We start from the raw sequence: 14,303 nt of genomic DNA, 5'->3' as shown, positions 1-14,303 counted from the left end.
GAAGCGTGCCCAGGCTGGTACTGTTAAAAACTTCTTAGAAGGACTTCCTTTGCCAAGAAAGTGGGGATGATGAGATGTAGGATTTCTTTCCTAGTGCTAATGGGATTTTAGGATGTGCATCTCTGCACATCCCCTGACAAAGGGGTTCAGACCGCTTGGCAGGGGCAGAAACGCCTTTGAGCCTTGGCTGGAGCATGTGAGGCCCCTTGTGGCCTCTGCAAGAGGTAGTCACCCCATAATGCTCTTGGAAAAACCTACGTCCTGCTCAGGGCATCTGACTGCTTATAGAAAATGTATGGCAAGGGATTCTATCAATGCCACTGTGAAGCAAAACTTGAGTACAGTGAGGATCACCATGATATCTTCTGCCATAGAGCCTCAGGAAGGATTAAAGGAGTGAACACAGGCAAAGAGACCAGGCCTACAGCTTCTCTGTGGCCTGTATATAGAGGAATTCCCTTCTTACCCTTCTCCCTGTTACATCTAAAGCAGAGGACAAGGAATGTTAGGGAGTGTGGAGAAAGGAAATAGGTATTAGTTTGATTTTTTTTTTTCTTCTCAGAAGATGAGGGTTAGGAGCAGAGAGGGATACTATGAGCGGAGAGGAAATAGTTGAGTAAATACGGTAATAACCTGGTTTTATTTCTTGTGGGAAACAGTCACCCAAGTGGGAGGCCTGGAAGATGAGCACATCTCTTATACAACGGGGTTTTCCTAATGGCTCATTTGCATGGACCACTTTAGAGTGAGTCAATATTTACTTCTTTTTTTTTTTACCTTTCCGCCTATCACCGTCGGTAGGAAAATCTGACAAGCAGAGTAAATGAAGAGATGAAAAGTTATGAGAGAGCATTTACTTAAAAAATGCAAACAGGAGTAGGCATGCTAAGTCAGCAGAATAATCAATATATACAGGCCCTCAATAGCTTATAAAAAGACCTCCATTTCTAAGCAGGAACTCAAATATCAAAATACTTCAAAACATGATTTTTTTTCCACTTTATATTAAACAAATTGCTTTAAAGTCATGGAGATGGACTTATTGTAAGGGTGGCTAAGACTATTGGGGCTTATTCAAATCACTGCTGCCCACAAAGTGGTTGCTTATAAGGGCAGATTTGATTCCAGCAGAAAGTGCAGCAGCCTTTACTGACAAGGTAAATGTATACTGTTTACAGTTTCCTATCATTAAAAAACCAGTATATTTGTTCAGTGCTTGCTTGCTTTTCAAGCTGTCATATTACATACTTCAAAGACTTGTCATTGTTTTTTATTGTAAAGGTGATGTACTGAGGTTAAAGTTACATAAGTCGTGTATTAAGTTCATTTCTTTTTGAACAGTGTTACCCCTCCCTCATTTTCTCCCAGTTTTTCCCCCCTCTGTCCTTCATGCCCCCACCAGTTGTATAGTTCGTTTCCAACATAGTTATCTAGTGAGTATCACTGCTGAATTAGTTCATCCTTTGTCCCACTGTTTCTGTGCTTTCCCATTCTAATCCCAAGTTTTCATAGATCATTCTGGTTAGGATGGAATGTAATATTACCTTGGGGGTCAATGTGTAAATTAAAGGAATAGTTACCTTGACCATGAATTTCTGACTCTCTGCCTTAAATGACTATTTTGGGTGCTATTTACATATCAATAAGAATGACACCTTTTAAAATAACTTAAGAGAACATTCATGGTTAAATCGAGGAGGCTATGATACAGAATCAGCACACAAAAATTTGTTTTCTTTTTTGGTGTGTTCCTGGGGCTTGAACTCAAGGCCTAGGCACTGTACTTGAGATTTTTTTGTTTAACATTCTACCACTTGAGCCACAGCTCTATCTGCACCTTTTTACTGGCTAGCTGGAGATAAGAATCTCACTGATTCTTTCCTGTGCAGGCTGGCTTCAAATCACAATACTCAGATCTCAGTCTCCTGAATAGCTCAGATTTACAGGCATGAACCACCAGAACCACCAGTGCCTGGCACAGTACTCAAAACGTTGAGTGTATAACTGCTGGTGGCTGTCACATCTGGGCAAGGGGAGTGGTGAGCTGACTTTGGGCAGCCAAAAGGGTACAGGCAGTACAGGGACCCACCTCTCATGACCTGTGGCTTGCTACACACAAAGGCCAGGTGTGACTGGGCCCTTGGCAAGGCCTGTACACTAATGAAATGCAACTGGGAAGAAGCTATAGGCTAAGTCACATATCAATCAAGGGTCCACATTTTACCAATCTCTTCCTCTGTGGCAGAGGCAGAAAGGTTTTTTTTAAAGCCCCTCCTCCTATTTCATTGCATAGCACAGTATTGCCTTTGTAAGTGGACAAGCCTCTAGCTGTGACCTTGGGGAAGCTCTCTGATGTCAACGCTTGCTGTGAAGGTGGTCCCGAGACTAAAGCGACAATCCAGGGAAACTTCCCTAGTGCAGCTCTTCCTCTCCCTGTTAGACTTTCAAAAAGATACTTTTGGAAGAAAATCTGGATGTTGTGATTAAAAAAAAAACCCAAGTAGAACTATTGTTAGTAAAGTGAGACATTTAAAAATCTTCATTCATGGGGGGGGTGGAAGGCATGGCTCAGGTGGAAGAGCATCAGCCTACGAGCGAAAGCATCAGATACAGAGCTCAAGTCCCAGTCTAGGACAAAAAGCAAAAGTCTTCATTCAGGAAAAGTGAGGGAATGTGGAAAGGAAGGAGCTCCTGCCTCTCTGCTCAAAAACCCGAATCTGAAGTCGCTCTTACCTGAGGCCGTTGCACCAAGAGGTGCTAAGTGAATCCTCTGGCCGGCTGAGCCCACTTCTTTCTTGAGAAAGGAAGGCGTATATCCTGACTGTTTGTAAGGAGTGTAACTTCCAAGATTTCCTAGTGATGTATCATAAAGTTCCACAGTCAGAAGGTGAATATTTTCAAGTGTCTATTACCTGTAACTTCTAAAAAACTATTTCGAGCACTTGCTAATGTTCTGGGTAGTGTGCTGGGTGTGTTGCAGGCGATGCTACTCAGTCCCTAGAACCCCCTGTCAGAGGCATGTTGTTATGCACATGTGTAGTTCTGTGAGGCCTGGCCTGAGGTCCTGCAGTTCTGCAAGGTATGAGCAGGAATCTGAAGTCCAGTTCACCCTGAACTCTGCCAGCATTTCACAATGCCAGCTGTTAATGTGTGGTGTTCTCTATAGCTTTCCTCATTTTGTGCAACTGTTACAGGTGGACAATAATAATAATAATTATTATTATTATCATCATCATCATCATCATCATCATCATTTTCAGTCGTGGGGCATGAACTCAGGATTTGGGTGCTGTCCTTCAGCTCTTCAGCTTAAGGCTAGTGCTCTACCATGTGAGCCACAGCACCACTTCTGGCCTTTTCTGCTTATGTAGTACTGAGGAATTGAACCCAGGGCCTCATGCATGTAAGGCAAACACTCTACCACTGAGCCACCTTCCCAGCCCATTATTATTATTAGTAGTAGTATTGTAGGGTTGTTACAGGGACTGAGGGGGATGTAGGTAAAGCACTTGGCAAAGACTCTAGCCTTCTGGCTTACGTCATCATCATCATCATCATCATCACCGTTACTATCTCACCACCACCATCACTGTTAGCAAATGACCAACCTGAGGATGAGGTGAAGGGAGAATCTAAAGGCAGGAGGCCACTGCTTTGTTGAAGTGAGAGGGGAGGAGGGCTGGAGCCCAGCTAGTTGCAGAGGTATGGAGAAGGGAAATAAGTGGGGTTTCAGGGCTGGCTGGGCTGGGAAACACATGGTGCCAGAGAACGTTCTAAGAGAGTGAGGGGAGAAGGCTGGCTTGGACACAGTAATCAGAGCTGTAGCCTTGCAACGGTGGGCTCAGACGCATTTGTGGACTGCAGGGATTCAGAACAGATCCCCACAGGATGTGGGCATTAAGGGCACAGAAGGAACAGGACCTGGTAGAGGAGAGAGACTAGAGAGCTGGAAGGTAGGAAGAGCACGTGTGGAGATGCAGGAGTGAGCGGGGTAGAGGAGGAAGGAGTGGCAAAGGAGGCGGGAGGCCATGTGCCAGCACTGCCTGCCCCCCGCCCCCCCCAGGATGTTCCCTGAGGGAAGCAGCGGAAGCTGCTTCCTTGGCCTGAGGGAGGCAGGCGGAGGACACTGGCAGGAAGCTGGGGAGCAAGCCAGAAAGAGGGGATACTAGCTTAAACGTCTTATCAAAAAAGCGATGAGTAAACACTAGCCCCTCTGTATATCACCTTCATAATGATTTAAAAAACAGAAAAAAACAACAAATGAGTAACAAAAAATGGGGACATGTCAGATGTGAAAGCCATGCACTGAGCAGTTGCATGAGGAGGAAAGATGCTGCTAAGAAAAAAAAAATGAACAGAAAATTCAGTCTTCTTAAATGGTTCTAACTTATGATCTGCTGATTTGTAGAGGCTGGAAATCAGTGGTTGGCGTGACTGAAACCAGTAAACTCCTGGGAAATCCACCATCTCCACTAACCTGCTTTTACCTTTTAATGTCTAAGAAGTAAGTTTCAGAGTAGTGATGGCAAATTTAGAAAATATTCTTTTCAACAGAATTATCTGCTTATTTCTATAAATTGCCATCATTTTCTACTCTTTATTTCTTTTTTTTGGTGGGGGAGGGGAGGGAATCTCACTATGTTGCTTAGATTGGCCTCAAACCTATGATCCCTTTGCTTCTACATCTAGAGAGCTGGGATTACAGGTGTGTACCAACACTCTAAGCAAAGATCAGTGTTCTTGATGACATGGAATGGTTCTCTTTCTGCTAGTTCTGATCTGAATCCTAAGAGCAGGACAGCCATGGCCGTTTCATGAAGGGATTAGGAGCAAAGGTTGAGAAGGAAACTAGAGAAGAGAGTCAAAGGACACGTGGTATCATTCATAATCCCCAGAAATTACCTTGTGGGTCCTCTAACTTTTCAGGAAAACTTTCATTGCATGAGAGTTTTTCAATTGGTTTTATTATGCTTTCTTCTAAAGAGAAGGCAGGTAGAAAGAATGAATGGCAGAAGGAGAATGTTATAGGGAAAGAGGGGGAAAAATGAGTTAGATGATACATTGAAACATTCCAGGAAGAAAAGAACTCTGAAAATGAGAAAATATTCCCATGTGCTGTCATAGCCCTCAATAACTATGGAATACCAAGACTCAAAGCTGTACTGCTGTCATTTGAATCGATCTCTTGTTCTATGAATATTATTTTTAAACAATAAGTAAATTACAGGGCTGCAATGTATGACACCTCAACCCTGTTAAATGGACAGTGACTTTGAAAAACTTGTACAAAATCCAAGTATGTAGATACCATATAGTTCACTTGCTATGACCATGCTGGACAAATTTGTTTGTTCCAGTATCACCATTCTGAAGAAAAGACCTGTGTACCTTTCCCCTCACACTTTTGAAAAAAAATTGTTTTCATCATAAATCTAACAAGTTATAAAGGATGCTATTTCTGGTATATTGTCCTGATAAACATTTAAGAACACATGATTACATCTCTCCTTTAAATATAACCAGTGCAATGGAAATCCCACAGTAATTATATATCCACCGATACTGATGTCAAATACATGAGTAAGTTTGTCTTTTATTTATTTATTTATTGTTTGTTTGTTTATCAGTCATGGGACCTGAACTCTGGGCCTGGGCGCTGTCCCTCCGCTCTTCAGGTCAAGGGTAACACTCTACCACCTGAGCCACAGTGCCACTTCTTTTTCTGCTTATGTGGTGCTGAAGAATTGAACCCAGAGCCTCATGAATGCAAGGCAAACACTCTACCACTGAGCCACCTTCCCAGCCCCAAGTTCATCTTTTACATGTGGAGATCTCAATATTAATTTCCCTTCTCCTTCAAGACAGATTTCCATTTGTACTTCAGCTTCCCGATTTTATCTCAATATAATTTTAGGATTAAAACAATCTAAATCACAAAAATATAAAATTTTTAAAGTTAATTTCTATAAGCATCAAGATTCTTTTCTGGATTAACTACTTTTCATACTTAACTAATATTTCATACTTAACTAATATAGATGAGTGTCTTTGTTCTAATTTTGATTCCTAAACATTGGGAACACACATCTCTCTTTTTGTTTTTAAGCACACAGAGCAGGTTTACTTGAAATCAAAAGGAAAACAGTGAAATTCTTCAGTAGAGGGGGGCCTCCACAGAGCTGGAAGTACGAGGAACACATCTCTTAAAGAGAAAGATTTTGTCAAGTAACCTATGTGTCAACTAATGAATATTTGTTGCAGGAACCCACATGTTTAGGGTTAAGTGTGATTTCTTTTCTCTCCTTTTTTTTTTTTTTAATTTTTGGAGACAGAAACACCAACAGTGTTTGGTATAATTAAAGAGCCAGGAATCAAAGCATTTTGTTACAGCTTTGCCACTCTATCCTTTGTACTTTCTTCAGAGTTATAGACCAAGAATCATGCAGTAATCTCATATAACATGATTTTTATTACCTGAAAGTGAAGTACTGAAAATGATCTTTTTTTTTTTTTGGGTCCGGTGGTGGGCCCTGAACTCTGGGCCTGGGCGCTGTCCCTCAGCTCTTCAGCTCAAGGCTAGTGCTCTACCACTTGAGCCACAGCGCCACTTTCGGCTTTTTTTTTTTTTTTTTTGCTTATGTGGTGCTGAGGAATCGAACCCAGGGCTTCAGGCATGCAAGGCCAGCGCTCCACCACTGAGCCACCTTCCTAGCCCTCTTTCTTTCTTTCTTTCTTTTCTTTTTTTTTTTTTTTTTGTAGATAAGGTCTCACCATGTAACCCAAGCTAGCCTTGAACTTTCTTCCTATCTAAAGCCTCCTAAGTGTTGGACCACCTGACTTTAAAAAGGACTTGCTCCCCAGTCACAAGAGTGGCTTCCTTTCTCAACACTGACTGCAACATAGAAACCATCCATTTGATTGGCATCCCAAACGTTACATTTTTGGGGGAACTGGAAGCACACCATCCTAATTAATAAGAATTCTTATTAATGAAGCATCTTGCTAATAAAAGCAGATCCATTTAGGAAAGAGACTAAGTAGAAGATGAGGCTTTGACCAATCACCACCCTTCAAAAAAACCCCACAACCTCCCCCCCCCCAAAAAAAACAATCCAAACCACTATTTGTGCTCAGAGAGTCTCTGGGATAACCTTTGCCTGGGATAGCACAAGCCTTTTCCAGGGCTGTCTATCTCCACTGGAAGAAGATAGTTGCCGTATACTTACAAGTTAACACAGGTAGAAGGCACATGGGTAGAAGGCAAACAACATATTTATATTTAAATGTGTTCTGATGTTACCTGCGTTACTCCTTTTGAAAGCAAGTCCTGTTCCTGAGGGCCCCAGGGCCTTAGGAAATAATGAATTGTTCCAAGCATATGCGTTCAGATCCTTTCCACTGGCTAGGAAGGACATGTTCTTGGGATTTACACCTGAGGACAGACAGACATCTCAGAGATTATGGTGGGATCACAAACTTGAGGGAAAAATACAAAACACAGTCTAATGAAGACTAAACATACTTGTGCCCAGGAGACTAGAGATCAATTTAGCATCCAGCTGCAGCACGTGCCTGCTTTTTGATGAGCCCTGCCTTCATCTGGAGCTTTCGGCACCTGTCTGAACTATTCACAGACTTCACTTTTTTACTTTATAATCAGAACATATTTTCTATGGAAGCATATAAGTAAAACAAGCACTTGATATTCATGCCAAGTGTCTCAAAGTTGAAGAGGCACTGTGTGTTCTCTGCAAAAATAAACATGACAGTTCTGCTTCATTCACTCACGTTGAGTATAGACTGGATCAGAGCCTCAGGGAACCATTAGCAAGACACAAAGGTTTGCAAGACAGACGTGTAACGTGGAACTCAGGGAACCCCAGCAAGTTCTAAAGAAATCCATGTGCAATGCTTACTTGTATATGAGACATAGTAAATCCTACAGTTTATCACCTGTGACCTGGATACAAGGTGTTGGAAGTGTACCTGGGAAAAAGGACAGATTAAGTCATATATGATTTCCTGCAATCTGTGCAATGTCAAGTCAGCCTCAGGCCTTGGTGCTGGGTGGTCAAAGATGGTGGCTTTAATGTGGGAGGAGATTTGCAAACCTCTTCATTTGTTTGCTTTTGATGATTACATTTGGTGAACTTTTGCGATGTTAAAGACTTTAAAGACATTATTGTACCCAGTGTGAGCTTTTGCTCTTCACAAACTGAATTCATTAAAAACATTTCACAGGTATGAGATCTCTAATAGTGCTGCCCCTCCTTTTAAAAGCAGAAATAATAAGCTTCAAAAGCCACCCATCCCTGTTGCTCTACTGAAGTGGGTTGTTTGCTAAGCCATTTCTTTCTTAGAACACAACTCTTTAGAGATTTCAGCTTCTAATAAACACCTACAAAAAGGACTATGGGAGGAACTTATTGGAGAAAGAAGGTGTTGCAGCAGGTGCATATTAAAAAGATCTTTGAATTCCTATTAAAGAATTTCATTAAAATCATATTTAAAAAATCTTTATCCAAAAATGGAAGCGAAAAGTGTGTGGGAGAGTAAAAACGTTTTTAAAGTGAGCACAGTGTTCATAAATGTAATTCACTGAAGAATAGATTGTGAATATTAAAATTATATTTTAATCCAATCAGCCATGGCAATATTCCTAACTAGTTTTTTAAAAAAGTAAATACACATACCATGGTTTAACTGAAGTTATTAAGATAAAGAGTTCAATCTGTTGGAAATAAGATCTAAGGGAATTATTAGTGTCTAAACTTTCTGTGGATGTCTTCCATATGCCAAGCAGGAAATACTGACATTTTAACAATGCATCTTATATGGTGGTAATCTCTGGCCTCAAAGGATATTTACTGAGCACCTACCATGTGCTAGACAGAAGAAAAAGTGTGCAGCCCAAATGGACCAGTTTTTACTCTTGGCTCTGACAGTCATGAACAAGGGGACATTCATAATTCTAATTACATAATTTGTCATGTGAGAATCTGGTGTAAAGCAATGAGTCTTGCCAACCAGCTATGGTGATCTGAGCTGATCTAAGCCTTATGACCAGCGAGTAGAGGGGTGTCTGTTTGGTGTAAAGGTGAGGCGGCTGAGGATCACCGCCCATCAGCTCAGAGGTGGCAGGAACAAGATGTGGCTATGGCATGAGGCTGGAGAGGAGGGGAGGGGTCAGGTCAGGTCATGTTAAGAGATTTAAAATGAAATAGGAGGAACTAACCCGGAAAGGCCATGGGGAGGACTTGATGTGATTCATGTGGAGAGGATCGGGCAGCATGGGGTTTCAAAGATGCTATAGGGTGCGCTGCTGCAGCAGGCAGCGGTGGCATCAGCTTGTGATGTGGGTCTGGGTTCTAGGAGCAGGGGTGAGACCAGAGGGTACCACTGAGAGATAGCATTTCTACTAGATACTCTGTGTAAGCTGATAAGAGCACGGGGGGGGGGGGCACATTGTAAATAACAGATAACAACCTCAAAGTCTTGTTCCAAGTACATAGCCTGTCAACAGCAGTCATAACTATGAGTCTCTCTTTCCCCACGGGTCAATGTCACAGATGCTGATTCCTTAGTGCTATGGCATTCAGCCCTGCAATTATATGGTACATTTCTAGAGCTCCCATAATCCTACAGGGTGACATACATACATACACACACGTACATACACATATATGTATATATATGTGGCTTTTAGTGTATTAAAGAGGATCCCCAGTATACTGTTCTCATTCTTGAAGATATTCGATTACACAAATAAGTATGTGTCATTAATAGGTGTTGGGGGTTGCTTCTTCTTCCCCCTTTCTGTCATCTGCACAGTTGCTGGGTCCTAACAGGTGCTCAATAAAGTTTTTCCAAGTGACGGCACTGGGTTCATTTTAGCTTCTATCTCCTCTAGCTCTAAGTGACCATCTTCAAGACACAAAGATGCCAACTGGATAACAAAAAGTAAGGCTCAGCTTTAGCAATTCAAACAATTCTTTATCATCTTAAGAGTAACTTTGTTATTTTGCTTTTTAAAACTTTGTTATTTCCTTTTTAAAAAGGAAATGATCGACAGATCTCCTCTTGAAATATGCTACTGAGGGCTGGGAAGGTGGTTAAGTGGTGGAGTGCTTGCCTTGCATGCATGAGGCCCTGGGTTGGATTCCTCAGCGCCACATTAGCAGAAAATACTGGAAGTGGCACTGTGGCTCAAGTGGTAGAACGCTAGTCTTTAGCTGAAGAGCTGAGGGACAGCACCCAGGCCCAGAGTTCAGGCCCCACAACCGACAAAACAAGAAAAAGAAAAGAAATATGTTATTGAAAACCACATCCGGGAGCAGACCCAGGAAGATGGGGTGCCTTTGCTCCACCAGATTTTTTTGCCAGTGTTTCACAGTACTTGTTTCTACCAGCAGAGAGCGCCCTTCTAGAGAAGTAGATTTCCACTCCTGAAACATACTTGAGGTTTAAAAATTAACAAGAAAAAAGTATTCTCCCTGGATCAGAGCTCTGGGAATTCTGTTACATCATTAGTTTTGCAGTCAGAGACACACTCTCATGGTTTCAATGCCAATTTCAACTACACTTTCAAATGTGCACATCACATCAGTTCCAGCTCCTGTCGCTTTCTAAGAACCTCGGTCCTCCGTCACTCTCTTCACTCCTGCATGGCCAATTCCTCCTTCTGAAAGTGATCATTTCCTTCTGCTCTTGTGTCTCCACCGCTGAAGAACCTCTTCCATCCCACTTCGCAGAATACCTTCGAAGAGTTGGCTACATTTTCAGTCTCTAGTCCAATCCACCCTGCAAGGTGGTCCTGCCTTCAGCCATTCCAGGTTGAAACCTCACAGGTGAACAGGGATCTTTCTACTGTCAATGGTGGCCAGATATGTCTATCTCTTTTCTTTTCTTTTGTTGGTCGTGGGGCTTGAACTCTGGGCTTGGGCATTGTCCCTTCTCTCTTCAGCTCAAGGCGAGTGCTTTACCGGTTGAGCCACAGCGCCACTTTCGGTTTTCCAGTGGCTTTAAGAGTCTCACGGACTTTTCTGCCTGGGCTGGCTTTGAACCATGATCCTCAGATCTCAGCCTCCTGAGTAGCTAGGATTATAGGCGCGAGCCCGGGCACATTTCTATTTCTTCTTCCCCAATCGCTCAGCAGCAAACAGCTCTTTCCAGTAAGTTTTCCCTTTGTGATAGATGGATACCGCCCTCTCCTGGCTGTCCCTTTCCACTGTCTGGCTGTCTCCTTTCCCCTTGCTGGGCTCCTCCTCTAGGGCCCCTCTGCCTGTACATGAATGCACACTGTGCCTCTCACAACCTCTCTGTGAGCAATCCTATCCAGTCCTGTGGACTCGGAGCCTGCATGCATGGAGCCACTGCCCAGCTTTTCCCGAGGCAGTCTTAGAAGTAACACACCGTCTAACCTGAGATCAACTGTCATACCCCAGACAGCATGTGCCACCCCATCTCAGTACACCGCAGCTCCACCCACCAGGACTGGAGTCCCCTGGGATGTGAAATCCCACTTACTCCCTATTTTACACTCAGAAGTCCATTTCTTTTTTTTTTTTTTAATTTAATTTAATTTTATTTGAGAACATACTGTACAGAGGGGTTACAATTACATGGGCAGGATAATGCATACATTTCTTACCAAGCATTGCAGCCTCCTCCTTTGTTTACCCTTCACCTCCCTTCCCAGCCTCCCCCTCCCCCCACCCAATTATACCCCCCTCCCCCCCCCACTCACAAGTCCATTTCTGAACTAGGTCAGAACTCTATAAGCCATCATTATGTCTTCCCGGGATGACCTTCAGTAGCTCCCTAACTGCATTCCTGCTTCCAAGGCCTGTCCTCAGGCAACCTTTCCTTCCTTCCTTCCTTCCTTCCTTCCTTCCTTCCTTCCTTCCTTCCTTCCTTCCTTTCCTTCCTCCCTTCCCTTCCTTCCTTTCCTTCCTCCCTTCCCTTCCTTCCTTCCTCCCTTCCCTTCCTCCCTTCCTTCCTTCCTCCCTTCCCTTCCTCCCTTCCTTCCTTCCTTCCTTCCTTCCTTCCTTCCTTCCTTCCTTCCTTCCTTCCTTCCTTCCTTCCTTCCTTCCTTCCATCCTTCCTTCCTTCCTTTCTTCCATCCTTCCTTCCTTCCTTCCATCCTTCCTTCCCCTTCCCTCCCTCCTTCCTTCCTTCCTTCCTTCCATCCTTCCTTCCCCTTCCCTCCTTCCCACTCCTCCCTCCCTTCTTTCTGTTTTTTTCCTCTTATACTCCGATTTTTGTTGTTGTAGAGTTGTTCTTTTTTTTTTTTTTTGCCTTTACACTTTAATCTTATGTTTTCAAGGCAAACTAGCCTCAATCTCACCATCTTCCTGCCTCAACTTCTGCAGCTGTGAAATCACAAACGTGTATCACTACACACTGTTTCATCTTTTTTTTTTCTTTGCCAATGATTTTATTCACAGGAGGGGGCCCCAACTAGATTCCTAGAGCTTAAATGTACTTAAGTTGCCTAAAAGATGGACAGAAAAAATATGCCATGTATCAGTGACTTGTATCTAGACCAGCCAGTCTCATCTGCCTTACCCATCCATCCCAGACATGCTGGTGGGGAGTGGTGACTGTGGCTGGCAGCCAGGAAGCTCGGCTGCCTCTGAGAGGTGCATCTTCATATACGCCCAGAGGCCTTTCCCGGGCATCTAGAATGTGGTGACTGCATCCATACTGATGCAAAAGAGATCACCTCTCCTCTCACTGGACTCAGAATAGTCACACAGACAGACAGTGCTTTTAAAATTGATTCTCTTTCAGAGCTAATGGAATCCAAAGACTTCTTATTTGTATTTACAGGACAAAACTCTATTGTAAGCACATCATAAACTCTTTCATGGTCTGGATCTTTTCCTTCACACTCCAGCTCCACACACTTAGTTGTCTGTTAGATACATTGACTCAGATGTTGAATGGGCTCAGATGCAGCTTTAATTCTCTATACCCCAGTCCTCTCCCATTCCTGGAACAACCATGTCAAGAACTCAGAAGTCCATATTGACTCTTCATTGTGTGCTATCACTGAGGCTCATCTATCAGCAAACCCTATGGGTTCTACTACCAAAATTATGTGTTCTTTGTATCTGCTACTACCTCTGCTTCCTCCAGCGTGGAACAAAATATCACCCTCTCCCATTCAGATATGATTGTGCAATGATTGTTCACCAAGTCTCTTTGTCTGAGTCTCTAGCATGCTCTGCCCAGCAGCCAAAATGATCTTGTAACATGCATCACACTTCATTAAGTAAATAACACACACACACATACGTATTTTTTTTTTGGGGGGGGTCAGGTCATGGGGCCTGAACTCTGGGCCTGGGTGCTGTCCCTCAGCTCTTCAGCTCAAGGCTAGCACTCTACCACTTGAGCCACAACACCACTTCCAGCTTTTTTCCTTTTTTGCTTATGTGGTGCTGAGGAATCAAACCCAGGGCCTCAGGCATGCAAGGCAAGTGCTCTACCACTGAGCCACCTTCCCAGCCCCACACATACATATTAAAAGTAACAATTTTTCCAGGTGCTGGTGGCTTATGTCTGTAATCCTATCTACTCAGGAGGCTGAGATCTGAGGGTCGAGGTTCAAAGCCAACTCGAGAAGCAAAATCCATGAGATTCTAATCTCCAATTAACCACAAAAAGCTGGAAGTGGAGGGCTGGGAAGGTGGCTCACTGGTAGAGCACTTGCCTTGCATGCATGAGGTCCTGGGTTCAATTCCTCAGCACCACATAAGAAAAAAGAAAAAAGCCAGAAGTGGTGCTGTAGCTCAAGTGGTAGAGCACTAGCCTTGAGCTGAAGAGCTGAGGGACAGTGCCCAGGCCCAGAGTTCAGGCCCCATGACGGGACCCCAAAAAAAGCTGGAGGTGGAGCTGTGGCTCAAGTGGCAGAGCACTAGTCTTCAGCACAAAAGCTCAGGGACAATGCCCAGGCCCAGAGTTCACATGCCAGGACTAGTACAACAGCGGTAGCAGTAAGAACAACAAAATCCCCTACAAAATTCATTTTTGTTTTTTATAAAAAATGGTAATGGAGTGCAGAATTGTCTCCATAAAATGTAGCATTCATTACATGCATAGCTCTGAGTAGGGAAGGGGGTGGATAATACTTTGGGGAATATTTATCATCTTTGTTATTTTGGATGCTCTGTATTTCTTTAGATTTCCAGTGGCAGAGGCCTTAAGTCCAATTAGTCCTTGGCAACTGGCACAGCCACCAAAGAGCCCTGTGGTTATACTTTTGATGTCACTGGTTCTTGTATCAGAGCCTGGCCCAT

General features: G+C 43.3%; 1 protein-coding gene across 11 annotated transcripts in view; it reads right to left on the bottom strand.

The window, feature by feature from the left end:
- Positions 1-14,303, bottom strand: part of Mak (male germ cell associated kinase) — a 49,558-nt gene that overhangs the window by 3,717 nt on the left and 31,538 nt on the right. For 6 of the 11 annotated variants that reach the window (XM_070024570.1, XM_070024569.1, XM_070024572.1 and 3 more), the window contains 3 exons: positions 7,301-7,432; positions 4,903-4,977; positions 2,734-2,853 (listed from right to left, as the gene is read on the bottom strand). In XM_070024570.1, the coding sequence (XP_069880671.1) occupies positions 2,734-2,853; positions 4,903-4,977; positions 7,301-7,432 (327 nt within the window). The remainder of the gene's footprint in view (positions 1-2,733; positions 2,854-4,902; positions 4,978-7,300; positions 7,433-14,303) is intronic. The other 5 variants (XM_070024573.1, XM_070024578.1, XM_070024579.1 and 2 more) reach the window with 3 other exon arrangements.

Source organism: Dipodomys merriami, unplaced genomic scaffold (genome assembly GCF_024711535.1).
Source record: "Dipodomys merriami isolate MVZ:Mamm:240054 unplaced genomic scaffold, mDipMer1.0.p SCAF_16, whole genome shotgun sequence".
Lineage (NCBI taxonomy): Eukaryota > Metazoa > Chordata > Mammalia > Rodentia > Heteromyidae > Dipodomys > Dipodomys merriami.
This window is presented reverse-complemented; position numbering and strand designations above follow the sequence as displayed.